This window comes from Danio rerio, chromosome 3 (assembly GCF_049306965.1).
Source record: "Danio rerio strain Tuebingen ecotype United States chromosome 3, GRCz12tu, whole genome shotgun sequence".
Classification (NCBI taxonomy): domain Eukaryota; kingdom Metazoa; phylum Chordata; class Actinopteri; order Cypriniformes; family Danionidae; genus Danio; species Danio rerio.
In genome coordinates, this window is record NC_133178.1 from 37,820,001 (window position 1) to 37,839,083 (window position 19,083).

Here is a 19,083-nt window from a genome sequence, read left to right on the forward strand (position 1 = left end):
GCCGGCCAAGTGAACCGTGCCTGAGCCCGATTCAGAGCACTCACACTTCTCAAACAATCCGGAAATGGGCCTGGACATGGTTCAGATAGCATAGTGTGAGTAGGCTCTTTAAAACTGAAGCTGACTGAAAACATTATACTTACCTGTCAATCAATACTGTTGGTGGGAATAACTACACTGCTACATCACAGATTGGCCTCAATATCACTCAACTTTTGATCCTGATTTAACCTTGGAAAGATTTTAAAACAGGACTTGTGTATATACCAGTCTAATATGGCTGTGCACAGACTATTCCACCACCTTATCAGTCAAAAAAGCTTCCAAAAGATGATTTTGCATGATAGATGCCATGTACATAGCCAGCAACCTAGCTCTCTGCAACTCTCACATGGTCGCCCACTGACGCTAAGCTTGTGCCCGGTCACTACCTGGATGGGAAAGGTAGGTTGCAGCCGGAAGTGGTGTTAGTGAGACAGCAGGGGATTCTCATTCGAAGGTCTGTGTAGGTCCTAAATCCCCAGTATATTGATGAGCACTCTATGCCAAGTCTTTTGGATTAGACATTAAACCTGACTCTGTGGTCATTAAAAATCCCAGGATGTCCTTCAGAAAAAAATGGGGTTTAATCCCGGCATCCTGGCCAAATTTGCCCACTACTCTGTCTAGAGCTGCACAATTAATCGAAAAAAGATCGCAATCTCAATTCGACCCCCTAGGTGATCTTAATCCAGCATTTCTACGATTCTGTCAATCATATTTTCAAGTTCAGGAGAGATCAGCAAAGGCGGCTGCACAAGTCTTTTTGTTGTTTCACACTCGTTGCTCAGCCATATGGACACCTCCAAATGATGTTAAAAGAGTTACATACTGTATTTATAAGGTATAATTCACCTAAAAATGTAATTTTTGTTTTCATATGGTGATGTATTCACGGCCAGGAAATCACATGTGACGTGAGCTGCTGACCGCGCGGGCGTGCGCGCTACTTAATGATAGATGCGCACGTCTGCTTTAGTAAACAGAATCTGCTTATACTGTGAGAGGTAATAAAGTTGTAAATAATTATCAGTTTGTGGCACAGAGTGAACGTTTGAGAGCCACGCGCGAAGTATGAACAGCACTTAGCAGTGAAAATGAAACCGAAAGCGTGCATCATATAAATAATCATATAGCATTTTAGAGTTATGACTGCGACAAGCATTTGATGTTTTTTCTTTCATAACGAACACACAGCTGTGCATGAAAATAAATGTTTACAGTGTCAGTATAACTACTCCAGCCTATAAAATGTTGATTTTACCAGTGAATTAAAGGGTCTAATAACAGATTGCAATATTGGCCAATATCTTAAACACAATTCAACATGAGAATTATAAGTAGAATATAATTATTTATAGAAACCAGTAGACCTACACCTAATATCAATATTGTTGTTTTACCATATGTTTGAGAAAAAAACATTAATCTCATATTAAGCTTTATTTTACATCTAGAGAATTGTGAGGAAATCGTTATCTTTATTTTAAGCAAAAAAAAAAATTGTGATTCTCATTTTAGCCAGAATCGTGAAGCTCTAACTCTGTCCATCATGGCCTTCTAAGCATCCCCTTATCATAATTGGCTTCATCCCTCTGTCTCCTATCCACCAATCAGTTGGTGTGTGGTATGCGGTCTGGCGCAATATGGCTGCCAGCGTGTCATCCAGGTGGATGCCGCACACTGGTGGTGGATGAGGAGATTCCCCACACATATGTGCTTTGAGTGTCCAGAAAAGCGATACAAAAATGTCAATAATTATTATTATTATTATTAATTTGTTCTACTTTATAATTGATATGCAGCCATTCCTCTCTGCCACTGAAATGCAGTGCACATCAAACAGTTTAACATTCCCATAAGCAGTAAAAAAATCATCCATCAACATTTCTTGAGAAGATTTCATTTCCTGAATTAAGCTGGGCATCACATTTAGCCACTACAGTAGCACAGGTATCTACAGTATACCATACCTGATTGGAATTCCAAGCCACAATATGGCAAACGAGACAAATTTACTTATAAAGATAACAAATGTTACTTATGAATTAAGATTTCTGTAATAATCCAAAACCATTTCAGATTTGAGTGTCTTGTGTGAAAATGAACATAAAATTTGGAGAATCAAGTTGGAATTGGAACAGTGGCGCAGTAGGTAGTGCTGTCGCCTCACAGCAAGAAGGTCGCTGGTTCAAACCTCGACTCAGTTGGCGTTTCTGTGTGGAGTTTGCATGTTCTCCCTGTGTTCTCGTAGGTTTCCTCCGGGTGCTCCGGTTTCCCCCACAGTCCAAAGACATGCAGTACAGGTAAATTGAGTAGGCTAAATTGTCCGAAGTGTATGAGTGTGTGTGTGTTTCCCAGAGATGAGTTGGGGCTGGAAGGGCATCTGCTGTGTAAAAACATGCAGGATAAGTTGGCGCTTTATTCCGCTGTGGCGACCCCAGATTAATAAAGGGACTAAGCAGACAAGAAAATGAATGAATTTGAAATTGGATTTGATCAAGATCTGTGCATCAACCCTTTTTAACATATAAGATGTATTTCACAGCATGTACAACATGTTGTTATTGTTGGAATATCTAGCCTATTCCATGCGTGTTCAAGAGAAAAGGTCTGGAGAGGTTTTTCTTTAATGTCAAAAATCGTAACAATTTATTGGATACAAATGAATAATTCGATGACAGAGCTCTGGGTTACATTACCCCAATGCAATACAAGAATTACATTCAAGAGGTTCGCAACTAACATACATTTCCTGACTTCAGCATATATACACCACCGATCTTAACAGGTGGAGTTTTAGTGTAACGTCACTTGTCAGTCATTGTTCAGTCCTCCATTGGCCGCCCCTTCGGCATACTTCCTCTTTTTCTATGAATTCTCTGCCCAACAACAAAGTATACATCTTTCTGTGTTCTGTGTTCAGTTTTAACACCTCTCTTCACACAGGAAGTTTCTGCAGAGCTGAATTTAATTTTGGACCCGCATCTATCTACTTCTGCAAAAATTCTAATTAGTATGCACAGCACTCACCCACAACATTAGAAGTTCAGTTAATATATGACCCTTACATGACCAATACAAATAATTGTTTGATTAAAAGAAAAGAGACAAAAAATAATAAAAAATGGTTCCTATTATTCAATATTATACCAAGAGGGTTATTTTTTTCTATGGAGTATTTGATTAGACAAACCAATTGATTGGCCAATTAAAATTCCAAGAAAGCTGATATTCAGTCTAGCACTGAAATATCAAAGTGAAATATTATAAAATGCAGCTGCTTGTGTAAAGAGTGTCTAGATGAAGCAAAAGGACTAAGGCTCCTATTTCACAGTTGAGTGAGGATTCAGAATAAGGGTCATGTGTATCACGTACTGTATGTATGTGGTGAGGCGTTCTGCCGACTGAACCAGTATGTACCTCTACCATTGTTTCCACTCAACAGCCTTTGTCTGACTATTTAGAGATTTTCTCAGAAGCACCAAATATGTCCTTGTGCATGTTTGTCATTGTGTGTGTGAGTGCTCCAAAATACGTTTCATCTGCCAGCTGTCGAGGCTGTGACAGCCAAACTGGAAGCTCTTTGAAGTGTGAAACGCCAGAGCTGAGCTGCATTCAATTATGTGTAAAATGCCCTACACAAATACACAGTCACAAACAAAAACATACACTTTCACTTTGTACTATAGGTTCATTGAAGGATAGGTTTCAGAATCAGACATGTATGCATAAAATTGGTTACGGTGTGAGCTTTGAATAAAGCTCACACCATAAAGCTTGCGTGATAGCACCCAAAAGAATGAAAGCCTGTTTAAGCCACTGAAAAACAAAAGGGTAATTAGATTTTTTTTTTATTATTTCACAATTCTGGCTTGTTTTGTCAGAATTTGTAGATTGGATTGGTTTTAAATCACATGTAATTGTGAGTAGATACCCTGTTCTGTTAGCACTTTGTTGTCATTAGTTTTTGGTCACTCCTATGATGTCTGCGTTTCTCTCGTTGCTTTGCTTTGTTTTAGTTTGTTTAAATAAATGTTTGTTTGGCTGCATCTGGAGAAAATCGACACAAAATCGACCCAGTAGGTGCTCTTTGTGCCATATGTCAAGACAGTCACCCCGTAAAAAAATACGTGGAGGAATTCATTTAATTTAGCCACCTCCTTCCCCAAGGTGAGACTGCTGTTAAGAACTTGTTTTGGATTGGTTTAGATGCCAACATTATGGTAAGTTTTCCCGGAGAAGACACAAACTGGATTCTGGCTCAGTATTTAGATTTGTTTTGAGCTTTGTGGATTACCAATCACCAGGAGAAACATATAAAAGTAAACATAAATGTATTACCTTACCTAAAATGTGTTTGTGTCCCTAGTTGCATGTCTGGAATGAATACAAAACACCTCCTTTACTTTGACCCTCATCAGTTAATTGTCACAGATATAGCAAAACATCAACAGTCCAATCAGATGCTGAGGAGGTTCTGGGGTAAAGAGGTGAGAAAACCAAGACTGTGTTTTCCAACAGGGCTATGTAAATGTGATTCCAGGATTGAAGAATCAAATAACTGCTACATCCTGGAGTAACTCAAGTGAAACAGTAAAAAATGCATATTCCGCTGCAGTGTTTGCAGAAACCAAAATCATTTTTGAAGGGCAGCATTGATTGGGATGTAGAATGACATTTAACTGAATCACATTGCATGATTAGAATGCACTTTTATCTGATTAAAGAAATCATCATGTCTGAGGGCTGAGGAGGTCATTTGAGGTTAGTAAACTTACTGTTGTGTTTACGATACCACTTTGAGATGATCTGAGATTTGTGACATGACATGTCTGCTGAAAGTTACTCGGGTAGGCGTTGGGTTTTAGACAGAACAGTTTGGCATGACTCAGATGGCTTCAATTTTGCTCAGCTCAGTCTGCAGTTTATTACTGCCTAAAGTGGGTGGGATAATTGCTATAGTTGTGCCTCCCTACTGCCAAAACTTTATTTTTGGTCATTCATCCAGGTCTGGTTCTGATCTGATACTTTTCTACCAATGAGAGGGAAGTCTGGACCTCTTCTACTGACCAAAATGTAATAATTTAAGGACTTTTTCAGGTGGTGGCATGAAAAATTGATTTAGGATTTCAAGCCAACAATACAGCAGTGGCTGCTGTTGACATTTAAATACAGTGTGTTTGGTGCTTTGTGTTGCATATTCAGTGGCACTGGTAGTGAGTATTACAAGTGATATACATCACATTTTGATCACAGTATGCTTGCATAAAACCTCACCTGAGGTGGTAATAAAAATGTACCAGGTACTAGGTCCTAAACACAGTACAAAAGTTTACACAGTGTAAAAGCCCCCAAAAGTGGCCAGGAATTATTCCCCACATTATTACAGTACACCACCAGCAGCCTGAAGAATTGATACATGGCAGGATGTCTCCATGTTTTATGTCAAATTCTTTTTCAACTATCAAAAATACTGCTGCACATATCAAGAGCAGGTTTTGAGGCTGTGTGAATTGTAAACTCAGTTTACGGTTCCTGTAAGCTGTCAGGTGTGTCACCGCTGTGCTCCTCTTCTTCTGCTTCAATGTTTGACATACTGTGTCGAACTTTGTACATGTACATGTAACAGAGTAACTGTTGTCTTTCTTTCAGCTCTATCAGGTCTATTCAGCTCAGATGATTCTCCTCTGGAAAACCAATTATTTCCTCTTTTTTTTTGACTTTTCTCTGCAAACCCTACAGACTGTTGTGTATAAAACTTCCAGTACATCCGTTGTTTCTGGAATACTAATATCAGCTTGTCTGACACCAACAACCCTAATATGTTTTGCATTGCTTTAATCTTGCTTCCCTGCTAAGATGATTATTCTAAATTTCAGCCGTTTATGCAGTTGTGTTATTCTTTGTTATTTATCATCAGGAGATCACTGAAGGCTTATATCATGTTATCATAACGATATAATGTGGCAATATGATTGTAACTGTACTGTGCATTTACACCATGGCCATATTCACCTAAACACACGGAAACAACATCAACATTATGCCAGACACTGTAAAAATGCTGTAAAAATTTCAGGCAAGATCATGAGAGTTATCAGGCACTAAATCAATAAACTTTCTAATCTGAGAAGACCAGCTAGGAAACCAGTTGTTAAATTTTCTTGATTATGCATCCCGAGCCCACCGGCTTTACCTTCTCCAGAGCAGCTCACTCACATTCTACACAGAATGCCCACATTTTTAATATGGTGTATCTTGTGGCTCTGTATTCATGTTTGGTAAAGTGGTCTTAATTTAACTGTAATATTTTACAATTTCCCTTATATCTGTTAATTTTGGTTTGGACTTTGAGAAGATCTTTGCCAGATGCTTCACTTCAGGGAAAATGGTCTTTACATCAACTCATGGCCAGGACAAGGTCTTTGTGAAGTTTTTATGGTCTTGAATTTATGATGGTTTCTTGTGATTTGAGTATTTAAGGGAAAGGTGCAAAAGTGTCTGTGCGATCCTGTAGCCAGGATAACCCGTTGCTGTGTGTGAGTCTCTGAGCCTAGGTATTAATCTCAAACTCTTACATGTATCTTTTGGTGATTGATGTTCATTTCTGAATTGGTTTATTTTGTTTAATTATGTAAATTGTCATGGAAAATCTGTAAATGTTAAATTCAGGTTTAACTCTAATGTCTCCTGAAATCTTTGTTTCTAGTAGATTGTTTAGGCTGATGTTTCCACAACCTACGACCAGGATTTGTTCATACATTCAGGCTTAATGGATAGAGCATAGCATTAGAGAACTATTGATAACAGACAATCACTAACTTAGTATGACATAATCTAGCGGCTAAATCAAACTTTATGTATGAGCAAGCATGGGGTGGCCTAATATTACTTAGAGGATATAACTAAATTAATTCCCTTTATCCAAGAACCAGAACTAGAGAGGATGTGAAAAGATGTAACTGGCCAGCATACTGCCTCTAAGCAACTTCAGGTAAACGATGAACCATTAACTAAAAATAATAATTTTATAGGTGAATCGATCTAAATAAGACCAAATCACAATAATTAAGGTGATTGACTTTTATTGGATGAATCTAAATTTAATCTATTATAAATTGTAGCCAGATTAAATTTGAAGTTGAAAACAACTTAAAATAAGTGTAAAAAAAAAAATATATATATATATATATATATATATATATATATATATATATATATATATATATATATTTTTTTTTTTTTTTTTTTTTTTTTTTTTTTTGCTGCAATAACAAAAAGAATTGTGATCTGTAAAATGAATGAAAACACTGAGACGAAAGCAAGACAGGACCATGTACTTCTTTCTCCAGATTACGTCTGTTAAATCATTTAAACTCAAAAACTTCTCTTACAATAAATGCATTTTCTGTCTAGCATATTCACTGTATATTAAACACAAATAAAGTGCATTTACATGACTTCAGATATTTAAAATCTTCCTGCTGCACAATCACTCAAATCAGAGTAGATATCCTACTAGTCACAAATAACAGTGCAATATTGCATTAATTTCCCTGAGACAAAGTACTATCACACATGTAAATTATTCAAAAATATTATTTAACACTCAAAAATACACTGTATGTGCTAGAAATTTGCTTACTTAAACTGGGACATTGCATTTGAAAGTGTATAGTAACTTTAACAGACCTTATGAAATAACACTGAAGAAATAAAGCTAAAGATAGTGTTTAAATTTAGTTTACACTACAGACGCACTGAATGACTGCGTGCCAACGAACTCTAATAATAGCGCGAGTCATCGCGAGATTACTCGCAGCCCGACCTTACACCATTACTTACAGTGTTTCATCTTCATCTTATCCAAAAGTTACCCGAATCTCCACTGTACAGTTTCCAACAAATATATTCATTACACAACGTCTAAAACTTTATCCTTTGACAGTTTAAACACAGTACTGACCTGTAAAATGAATGAAAACACTGAGACGAAAGCAAGACAGGACCAAGCACTTCTTTCTCCAGATTACGCCTAACCAAAAACCCGGGGTTCCGTCAGTATACGCACCTGGGAACAAATAACCGCATTAAAGGTTCCGGTCACAATTTGCTGAATTTAAAAAAGACGCTAGTCCTAATTTAAATGAATAAACAGTATTACCTATTTATAGAATAAATATATATTTATATCATCAAATGTGGTGGCACAAATTTGGGTGCACCACACTTACAAAGCCTAAAATCTTGCTAAAACTCATATAACCCATTAGCCTCACTGCTAAACCTCATGGCATCCCAATCCCATTAGTAGTAAATTTATATATAACAACAAATACTGTATATAATCTTGTAGGTATCTTATTCTAGTTCAGGGCCCCTGATATAAAATGGGACCCTTTTTTGTTACTTTTAGGATTTTGCAACTTTATAAAAAAATAATAGATGTCAACAAAGTGCAATAAACCCGTTCTACAGATTTTCCACCCCTTAGCTTAGCTTACTGTCTTCACACACAATGTCAATGTTGGTTATTATTCACTGAACATTTTATTTGATGTCTGTATTTTGCACCATCTGGCTTTCCATATGATCCCCGAGCACTCTGGGAATCCCAATCCCTCAGGACATGATGGTGTGTTCATTTTGGTAGACCCACTGAGGGGTCATTCTGATAGCATTATGTCACCTCATCTGGCTTAATTCAGTCTTAATAGAATCCTGTCAAGCAAAGATTCCAATACCACATGACACTTCTTGCACCTTCAAATAGCTGCACAGGTATTTGAAGTCTAGCATCAAGAAACACAACAAATGCTCACAAATAAAAAGCAAGGTAGAGCAAAAACAGCCTGAAAGTGTGTTTGTGTGTGTCCCCTGGGTTTTGTTTCAGGCCTGTTTAAGCTAGCCAGCATCAAGAGAGCATGCATGAAGTGGTAGATCTCCTCAGAGAGAGCGAGAGCAGAAAGAGTGAGTGTGCATCTGGGGATCTGGCTTACTTATCACACACTGGCAGGATAGACCACTCACCACAGGGACCTGCAATCATTACGCGTAGTCTCTCAGCATGTCTCCAGCTATAAAAACAAATACTGAGGACATACAAATACAGAAACATCCTCTCAGTTACAGAAACAACCAGGATACGTCAATACTACCTACTTGTACAGCACTATTGCCATATGAACATCACATGGCCTTCTGTGAATGAAGAATCATAATCAAACACACTTCTTGACAATAAGTTTAACAGAAATATTGAATTTTATATATGGTGGGGATGAAAAATTAAGAACACTCTACGTTTACATTTTTATACACTAAATTATTTAATACCTTTTAAAGTCACTACATGTTTAGTCCAGTTTGAAGTTATCCTAACAGGTGTAAAAGAGCAGCTTTTAACCATACTGTATTTCTAGTTACATGTACTCTGAAGCACAGTATAAAATAGATTCAGCCTGATCGCTCCAGAAAACGTAACTATTTTACGATTTGTCAGTTTAGTGGCTAACTCATACAATGAGTACAATTAGTTAGGAGGATTCTAAGGGCCACACATTTAGGGGGCCCCCAGAGACATTACCAAGTGCCCGCGACCCCACCCCTCAATGGTTTTATTCTCTGTTAATGCACATAACTTTAATAACAAAGAGTAAATTCTATTCCCAGTGTTGGGTTGCAGCTGGAAGGGCATCTGCTGCGTAAAACATATGCTGGATAAGTTGGTGGTTGATTCCACTGTGGTGACCCCTGATTAATAAAGGGACTAAGCCAAAAAGAAAATGAATAACTGAATAAAATTTTAATGTGAAGTGGACGCTGACAAGGGAAGTGCGGATCCAAATGCAGGGTTTATTATGCAGAGAATGGTAAGGCAAGCAACAGTCACAATCAGGAGCAAACAGATGTATACGGGAAATACATCACGTTGTGGTCAGCCTTTAAAATGGTGAGAAATTTGGATCCTGTTTTACCATCTGGAAATTTTCAAAAATAGAGTTTTTGTGTTTCTATCACCCCATTATGACTGTGGACACACTATACCTACACACAATTCTGTCCAAACAGCTTACAAAATATGATTTTCATCATAGGTGCCCTTTAAAACAAATTCTGTTTGGAGTAATTATGGTCAAATTATATAGTTCTGCCAAAATTTTAATTAGGGCAAAAATAGTTCATGCTTTTATTCCGTTACCTCACATTTTTTGTTTTTGTACTCTTTTTTTTCTTTTTTAGACCAGAAAATAGTTTTTAATATATCCTGCTCAACCAAATAACGGCAGCGAACAATGACCAAAAATAAATAAATAAATAAATCATTGCAGTGTTTAGAATAAAGGGCGAGGCAGTGGCACAGTAGGTAGTGCTGTCACCTCACAGCTCGCTGGTTCGATCCTCGGCTCAGTTGGCGTTTCTGTGTGGAGTTTGCATATTCTCCCTGCCTTCGCGTGGGTTTCCTCCGGGTGCTCCGGTTTCCACCACAGTCCAAAGACATGCGGTACAGGTGAATTGGGCAGGCTAAATTGTCCGTAGTGTATGAGTGAATGTGTGTGTGGATGTTTCCCAGAGATGGGTTGCGGCTGGAAGGGCATCTGCTGCGTAAAATCTTGCTGGATAAGTTGGCGGTTCATTCTGCTGTGGCGACCCCGGATTAATAAAGGGACTAAGCCGACAAGAAAATTAATTAATGAGTTTAGAATAAATTTTTGTTAAAAGCTGTTTGTCTTTGTGCACAATAGGAGATAAGAGCATACAAGGTAAAACATTTAACAAAAACATATGAACTCAAACAACTATACAACTAAATGATTATTTACATTCATTTCACAAACACTTGTATCCAAATGAGGATTATAGAAGCAAGTCAAAACAACCACTGTTACTTTTTTGTTGTCGGTTTCAGAGCTTGACAGATGTGGTTTAGATGACTTTAAACTGTTGCAAAAAAGAACCAATTTCTCTAGTTTGTGTTCCGGGAAAATAACAAAATGCGTGTCGGAAATAATACAAGTAAATGTAAATTCTTTAAAATCGACTTCCTTGTCTACTAAAGCAAATGCCAAACACACAAAGACAACACACAATTACCATCTCTCCAGAGGCAACAGCTGCTCGTGAACGCGACTGATTTAATGAAGCCGACTGGCGATATACAACTGTCTACACGCCTATTAAATGAGTCCGATACAGTGCAGCAGAGAGGAACTTTACTGTAATGCGGCCCTGTAGACGCACATTCCCACCTCTGAATGTGATTAGCATCGAACCAATGCAGCACAATTAGTTGCTTTGATGAGAAGGTTGATGGTTAGCGTTTAATCATTCTGTGAGGGTAGGGACAGGTCATGGCTTTTCATGCTGCTCAGTGCTGCAGGGAATCAGTGTCTAACTAATTGAGAAGCCATGTTGTGTATCTCTGTTGTGTAATAGATCTTCATCAGCGCTGACCTGGACAGCCTCTCGTGACAGGAGAGGCCGAGAGGTATGAATGCTCATGAAGAAACTGCTGACATGTGAAATTGGATTACATAATCTCTATCTGCTGCTTGAGTTGATGTGTGTAAGTGAATAAAGCTCAGTTTGTTATCGTGTACCTGCACATGTGGTATGTGTTCTCCACGGCATGATTTGTGTGCATGCGTGTTTGTGAATGGGAGTGACAATAAAGGAGGTAATATACAGTATCGGAAACTGAATAAAAATGCTTGCCATGCGGTCTGCGTACAAGCCTGAGTGTGTAAATCGTTGAGATAGGCCTCTCCAAACCACAAAATAGCGCAGGATAAAGGCTATATTGTTAACCTCCTCTTCCCAGAGATGTGTAGAGAGGTGGATTTAATGATTTTGGGGCCCAAAGCAATTCCAGCCAGGGGCCTCAAAATATCTAAAATGCACCTTTTCTAAAAATTTTTACTTTATTTGCTGTTTTTTCTTATATCATTCAATCTCATTTTCTACATTTTATCTTATGCAAAATAATAATAACAACATGTTAAGCCCCTTGATAAACATTTGAATCGACTTGTTTTCTTTTAGATGAATTCTGAACTAAACATACTAAATAAACTATTTCGTTTTTAAAACTAAATCTTTACTGATTTGACTGCTGGACTGGTCCATGATTGAAGGTAGGGGACACATTTGCGCAGATGCAATAATTTTGTAAAATACATTTTTTAGACCCTCACCTTACAAATATGGATAGAAAATAATGTTATTTATAATTTATAGCGGGAACATCAAACTGAATTCCTAAAGGGCCGCAGCCCTGTACAGTTTAGTTCCAACCCTAATTAAACACACCTGATCAAACTAATTGAGTCCTTCAGGCTTGTTTGAAGTTTGTTGGAGCAGGGTTGGACCTAATGACGCCTATAGGCAAACTGCGTGGGATCAAGTGCGTACTCTGTTCTTCTCAGTATTTCAGACCTCACAAACTTTTCAAAAATTTTCATCACAATTGATGTTAAGGCTATGGGTCTGAATTCATTAAAAGTTTGGGGTGAGTTGGATTTGGATACAGGGACTACCACAGCATCCTTTCAAACCTTAAGTACCTGTTGTTCTAGTAACGATCTATTAAAAATGTATTCAAAAATTGGACTTAATTCTCTTGCACAAATTTTAAGTGTGCGACCACAAATATTATCTGGTCCACTGCTCTTGTTCACTCTTACTGAGAGGAAGGCCTTATGCACATCTGTTTGTTGTATGATAAAATCCTGTCCACCTGTAAGTTTACTATTTAATTCCTCAATTTCACTAGTAAAATCTAAATGATTGAAACGATTATAAAATTGGTTAAGAGCATTGGCTAACTCGAAATCAGTGCTATAGCCCGCTAAATTAATCTAGTTACTACTCTTTAGATTATGGAGGCCTGTTATGGTTTTCAAACTATCCCAGGCTGAACCAAGCTTATTTGTTGCCATCTTGTTTTCTAAATATGCTCGAGTGACGTCACTGGCGTCACTGTCTCCGTTCGGTCACACACTGTGTGCTTGAAGTTTGGACTTGCTATTTACTCGCAATTTAAATCTTAATCATTAAATTCTTCCTCATTCGCTAAGTATTTGTCTCTCCTACTTAGGGTGACCAAACCCTTAATACATTTATACAAACAAAGCTGCTTTAAAAACGGTCTGTCCCTCGAGCATCCGCCTGTTGTTTGTAGCTTTAGCCTGCTAGCGCCGCTGGTCAGCTAAAGCTACCGACCTCTTTAACCATACACTTTTGACTTACTGGCTTTGCTCTTTACCCCGTAAAATGTCGCTTCCGTCTCTGTCCTTGTGTGCAGGAGAAGCATCGATGGAGGCGTTGGAGCTGGAGCTGGAAGAAGTGGAGTCCCAGATCCGCGCGCTGGTGGTAAGACGGTCGCGGCTACGGGAACGGCTTCTAGCCGTACCTAATGCTAAGGCCGTCTCATCACCTAAGGTACGTGGAAATTACAACCACATCATTTCCTCTACCTCAACCCCGCGTCCTTCTCTGTCCAGGCCCAGCGCACCCGGGGCGCGGCTCAGCCAGGCGTCGTTCACGCCGACACCCGGCTACCACGGCGCCTGGGTGCAGCCGCGCAAGGTGCTTCCCAGATCCCGGGGCAGAACGTCTCCGCCTGTGTTCGAGATCTCCACGGAGAACCGCTTCTCCCCTCTCCGCGAGTCGGGTCCCGATGTGGCCATCATCGGTGACTCGATCGTTCGTCACGTCCGTGCCGCCTCCTCAAAAGGTAATAAAGTACGTACTTTCTGCTTTCCTGGTGCCCGTGTGAAAAATATTTCTACACAGATTCCAACCATCCTGGGCGCTGCCGAGAGCCCTGGTGCCGTTGTCCTCCACGTGGGGACAAACGACACCGGGCTCCGGCAGTCGGAGATCCTGAAGAAGGACTTCAGGAGCCTGATCGAGACGGTTCGACGCACCTCGCCCGCCACGCAGATCATCGTTTCTGGGCCGCTTCCTACCTACCGCCGAGGAAATGAAAGGTTCAGTAGACTTTTAGCTTTGAATGAATGGCTAATAACATGGTGTAAAGAACAGAAATTGCTCTTTGCTAATAACTGGAATCTTTTCTGGGAGCGTCCTAGGCTCTTCCGTCCTGACGGCCTGCACCCCAGTCGAGCCGGAGCTGAACTCCTGTCGGACAACATCTCCAGACTACTTCGCACCATCTGACTAGCAGGTAAAAATTCACAAAATTCACACTATAGCCACCTAGACTCTTGTTCACCCCACTTAAACATCAGTAACGCATATCTGGCGAATCCTATAGAGACTGTGTCTGTTCCTCGTATTATTAGATTAAGAAATAAACGTACTGTGTGCTCCAGGAAAAATCTAGTAAGAATCAAACCAGAAAAACCAGTAGAAAGTGAAAATACAAATTTCGTAAAACTTGGTCTCCTAAACATCAGGTCACTTGCACCTAAAGCACTTATCATTAATGAAATAATAACAGAAAACAATCTTAATGCACTCTGTCTCACTGAAACCTGGCTGAAACAAAATGACTATATTAGCTTAAATGAAGCAACTCCTCCAGGATTCTTATATAAACATGAGGCTCGTCAAACTGGTCGTGGTGGTGGAGTTGCATCAATCTTTAGTGATTTCCTTAATATTAAACAGAGAAACGGACTTATGTTTAGCTCCTTTGAAGTATTATCGCTTAATGTTCAGCTTCCAGATACTATACAAAAACCTATGTTATCTCTCGCTTTAATCACCATATATAGACCCCCAGGACCCTATGTCAAATTTCTAAAAGAATTTTCTGATTTTATTTCTGACTTACTAGTCAAAACTGATAAAATGCTAATTGTAGGTGACTTTAACATCCACATAGATGACGCTAATGATACATTAGGGCTCGCGTTTATGGATTTAATACACTCACTTGGGATAAAGCAAAACGTTGTGGGTCCAACCCATCGCTTAAAGCATACATTAGATCTAATTCTGTCTTATGGAATCGAGGTTATTGACGTAGACATTATACCACAAAGTGATGATATTACAGATCACTACCTCTTACTATATAAGCTATGTTTACCTGAAATCAGCAAACCCGCTCCAATACTCCGCCCTAGTAGAACTATTGTTCCGTCAACTAAAGATGAATTTATAAATAACTTACCTGATCTCTCTCTATTTCGTAATGCACCCGCAAACTCAAATGATCTTGATGAAGTAACCAGCAGTATGGATGCCATCTTTACTAGCACACTAAATACTGTGGCACCCATAAAATTAAAAAAGGCTAGAGAGATTAAAACTATACCATGGTATAATAGTCATACTCGTGCGCTCAAAACAGCAACCCGCGCCCTGGAACGTAAATGGAAAAAAACTAATTTAGAGGTCTTTAGAATTGCGTACAAAGACAGTATGTCCAGCTATAGGAGGGCTCTAAAATCTGCCAGGACCGAGCACCTGCGCAAACTGATAGAAAATAATCATAACAATCCTAGATTTTTATTTAACACCATCTCTAAATTAGCAAATAATCGGTCATCCTTGGAACAAACTACTCCACCGCAAATTAGTAGTGATGACTTCATGAATTTTTTCAGTAATAAAATAGAAGGCTTTAGACAGAAAATAGGAGATGCCAAACTTTCTGCACCGGCTTATACTCCAAATCCTGTAAATATTTCATTAAATCATAATAATAACCTACACTGCTTCAAAATCATAGAACATGAAGAGTTAGTGAAAATTATAAATAGCTCTAAACCAGCTACGTGTATGCTGGACTCAATTCCAACAAAATTACTGAAAGAGCTGCTACCTGCTATAGGAGAACCTCTTCTTAACATTATCAACTCTTCTTTATCTATAGGCCATGTTCCAAACTCTTACAAGCTAGCTGTTATTAAGCCTATTATTAAGAAACCACAACTAGACACCAACAACTTAGCTAACTATAGGCCTATTTCAAATCTTCCATTTATGTCTAAAATACTAGAAAAAGTTGTTTCCACTCAATTATGCTCTTTTCTGCAGACGAACAATATTTTTGAAGTGTTTCAGTCAGGTTTCAGGGCTCACCACAGTACAGAAACCGCCTTAGTGAAAATAACCAACGATTTACTCTTAGCTGCTGACCGAGGGTGCGTCTCGCTATTAGTTTTACTCGATCTTAGTGCGGCATTTGATACCATTGACCACAATATCCTCATAAATCGCTTAAAGTCTACAGGTGTCCAGGGACAGGCTCTACAATGGTTTAAGTCATACTTAACTGACCGCTACCAGTTTGTAAATCTTAATGGACAGCCTTCACAAATCTGCCCAGTAAAGTATGGGGTGCCTCAAGGATCAGTTTTAGGCCCTTTACTGTTTACAATTTACATGCTACCTATGGGAGACATTATTAGAAGACATGGGATCAGCTTTCACTGCTATGCAGATGATACTCAATTATATATTTCCACTAAACCTGACGAGACGTCTGAACTTTCTAAACTAACTGAGTGTATCAAAGACATCAAAGACTGGATGACCAACAATTTTCTTCTCTTAAACTCAGACAAAACAGAATTATTACTTATTGGGCCTAAATCTTGCACACAGCAGATCTCGCAACTCAATTTACAATTAGAGGGATACAAAGTTAGCTTTAGCTCTACTATAAAAGATCTGGGTGTCATATTAGACAGCAATCTAACTTTTAAAAACCATATATCCCATGTCACAAAAACTGCCTTCTTTCATCTGAGAAATATCGCTAAATTACGAAATATGCTATCCATCTCAGATGCAGAAAAGCTAGTCCATGCTTTTATGACTTCGAGACTGGATTACTGTAATGCTCTATTTGCTGGCTGCCCAGCATCCTCTATTAACAAACTTCAATTAGTGCAAAATGCAGCAGCCAGAGTTCTGACCAGGTCTAGAAAATATGATCATATTACCCCAATTTTATCCTCCTTACACTGGCTGCCTGTTAAATTTCGTATTGAATTTAAAATATTACTTCTCACCTATAAAGCTCTAAATAATCTAGCTCCTGTTTATCTAACCAACCTTCTGTCTCGCTACGAACCAACTCGCTCCTTAAGATCTCAAAATTCAGGGCTTCTAGTAGTACCTAGAATAGCAAAATCAAGTAAAGGAGGTCGAGCCTTCTCTTTCATGGCTCCTACACTCTGGAATAGCCTTCCTGGTAATGTCCGAGGCTCAGACACACTCTCCCAGTTCAAAACTAGATTAAAGACCTATCTGTTTAGTAAAGCATACACTCAGTGCATCACCTAGCAGGTTCCACACTGGCTTCTACATCTTGCTTATATACACTATGAACAGCAGCTACGCTAATTATTCTCTTTATTCTCTATTTTCACCTGGGGATACTCATCCCGAGGTCCTCAGATTAGGCGGAGTCACTGATTGGATCCAAGACCAGCGACGTGATGATCCCAAGGATTCCATATCCGGGACCAGGCCATATCCTGAGCTGCTGCTGCGCTGATGGTCGTGGGGAGTGGAGAACATGAGTCTGATTCCAGCGACGCTCCAGGGACAGACGAGTCTTCATTGAGGCCATCTTCCAGCATAAACCACGGCGAATGAAGTTCTGCACAAGACTTTTGGCCAGCGGAGAAATTAAAATGGTCGTGCCCAACTGAGTCTGGTTCTCTCAAGGTTTTTTTTTCTTCACTCCCATCAGGTGAAGTTTTTTTTTCCCTCTCCGCTGTCGTCACTGCCTCGCATGGTTCAGGATTGGTAGAGCTACGCATCGTTGAATTTGCTCTTCAGTGTTTGAACTCTCAGTAATGATTAAATCACACTGAACTGAGCTAAACTGAACTGAACTGAACTTAAACACTAAAACCTGAACCACACTGTTCCAATTACTATGACCATTTATGTGAAGCTGCTTTGACACAATCTACATTGTAAAAGCGCTATACAAATAAAGCTGAATTGAATTGAATTGAATTGAATTGAATTAATTCAGTTTTCTAATTTTGTTTAGCTAGGAGAATCTCTCTTTTAAGTTCTATATTTGCCAAATACAAATCAGAATCGGCTCCTCGTTTAAAAAACAATTTATTTTTCTGCATGCAGGATTTGACTGATTTTGTTACCCACAGTTTGTTGTTAGAGTAATTTTTTACTCGCCTACATGGAATAATCATGTCCCTGTACAGACATACAATTTTATTAAATATATTTCACCAACATAAAACTGTGACTGTGATCTTACAGTATAAGTTTTTTGTTAGAATTAGTTCCAGTTTTGGTATATTTACTTGTCTAATGCACAATTACTAATATATTATTGTAAAGCATCCTATTGAAAATATTAATTTAAAAGAGAGATCTATGAAGGATGTACTCCTTCATGCTGATAAATATATAAATGATCAGCTCATAAATGTAGCACAATGATTATTGGACATTTTAAACTTCATTTTAAAAGCATTATTATTAAACTGTAAAACATGCTAAAGTATCAAGCTCTATACATTAAAGCTTAAGAAATATTAAATAAAATGAATAGAAATAAAATAGAAATAAAGCTTTCAGATTTATTTTCAGAAATATATTTTGTCATACTGATGGAAGTTTCTCTTCACGTCCAGGTAGAGATCAAAAATTGCTGTAGTTGCTACAGCTTCTGAGTTGTATTTGTCAGTTTTACCAGAATATTAGAGCACGAAAACAAACACAACTACTGATATACAGCTGAAGTCAAATATATTCTCCCTCCTGTGATTTTTATATATATATATATATTTATATTTCCCAAATGTTGTTTAACAGAGCAAGAATTTTTTTTTACAGTATTTCCTATAATACTTTTTCTTCTGGTGAAACTCTTATTTGTTTTATTTTGGCTAGAATAAAAGCAGTTTTACATTAAAAAACATTTTAAGGTCAAAATTATTAGCCCCCTTAAGCAATATTTTATTTCAATTTCAATACAGAACAAACAATCATTATTCAATGACTTACCCAATTACCCTAACTTGCCTAATTATTCTAGTTAAGCCTTTAAATGACACTTTAAGCAGAATATATCCTGAA

General features: G+C 38.3%; 2 protein-coding genes across 5 annotated transcripts in view; both read left to right on the forward strand.

The window, feature by feature from the left end:
• kcnj19a (potassium inwardly rectifying channel subfamily J member 19a) overlaps positions 1-11,608 on the forward strand; it is a 163,417-nt gene extending 151,809 nt beyond the window's left edge. For both annotated transcript variants that reach the window (XR_012401132.1, XM_073944826.1), the window contains one exon: positions 11,479-11,608. Coding sequence is in view for 1 of the 2 variants with exons in the window: in XM_073944826.1 (XP_073800927.1) it covers positions 11,479-11,495 (17 nt within the window). In the remaining variant the exon portion in view is untranslated. The remainder of the gene's footprint in view (positions 1-11,478) is intronic.
• Positions 11,479-17,725, forward strand: LOC137490704 (uncharacterized). 3 transcript variants are annotated; one of them, XM_073944828.1, is made up of 4 exons: positions 11,479-11,608; positions 13,346-13,413; positions 13,545-14,033; positions 14,136-17,725. In XM_073944828.1, the coding sequence occupies exons 1-4, from the start codon at positions 11,537-11,539 to the stop codon at positions 14,221-14,223; spliced, it is 717 nt and encodes a 238-aa protein (XP_073800929.1). In that variant the 5' UTR covers positions 11,479-11,536; the 3' UTR covers positions 14,224-17,725. The 3 variants fall into 3 exon arrangements, 1 of the variants encoding a protein (XP_073800929.1); XR_012401134.1 differs by lacking the exon at positions 11,479-11,608 and adding an exon at positions 13,005-13,188; XR_012401135.1 differs by lacking the exons at positions 11,479-11,608; positions 13,545-14,033; positions 14,136-17,725 and adding an exon at positions 13,208-13,244 and having other exon boundaries at positions 13,346-13,446.
• The last annotated feature ends 1,358 nt before the right edge of the window (positions 17,726-19,083 follow it).

What these genes read in the sequence shown, in the direction of transcription:
- LOC137490704 (XM_073944828.1), top strand. Translation starts at nt 11,537, where the DNA reads ATGCTCATGAAGAAACTGCTGACATGTGAAATTGGATTACATAATCTC. An exon ending in TGCTGCTTGAGTTGATGTGT is followed by an intron (nt 11,609 to 13,345) that starts GTAAGTGAATAA and finishes CCTTGTGTGCAG; the next exon opens with GAGAAGCATCGATGGAGGCG. An exon ending in CCCAGATCCGCGCGCTGGTG is followed by an intron (nt 13,414 to 13,544) that starts GTAAGACGGTCG and finishes TTCTCTGTCCAG; the next exon opens with GCCCAGCGCACCCGGGGCGC.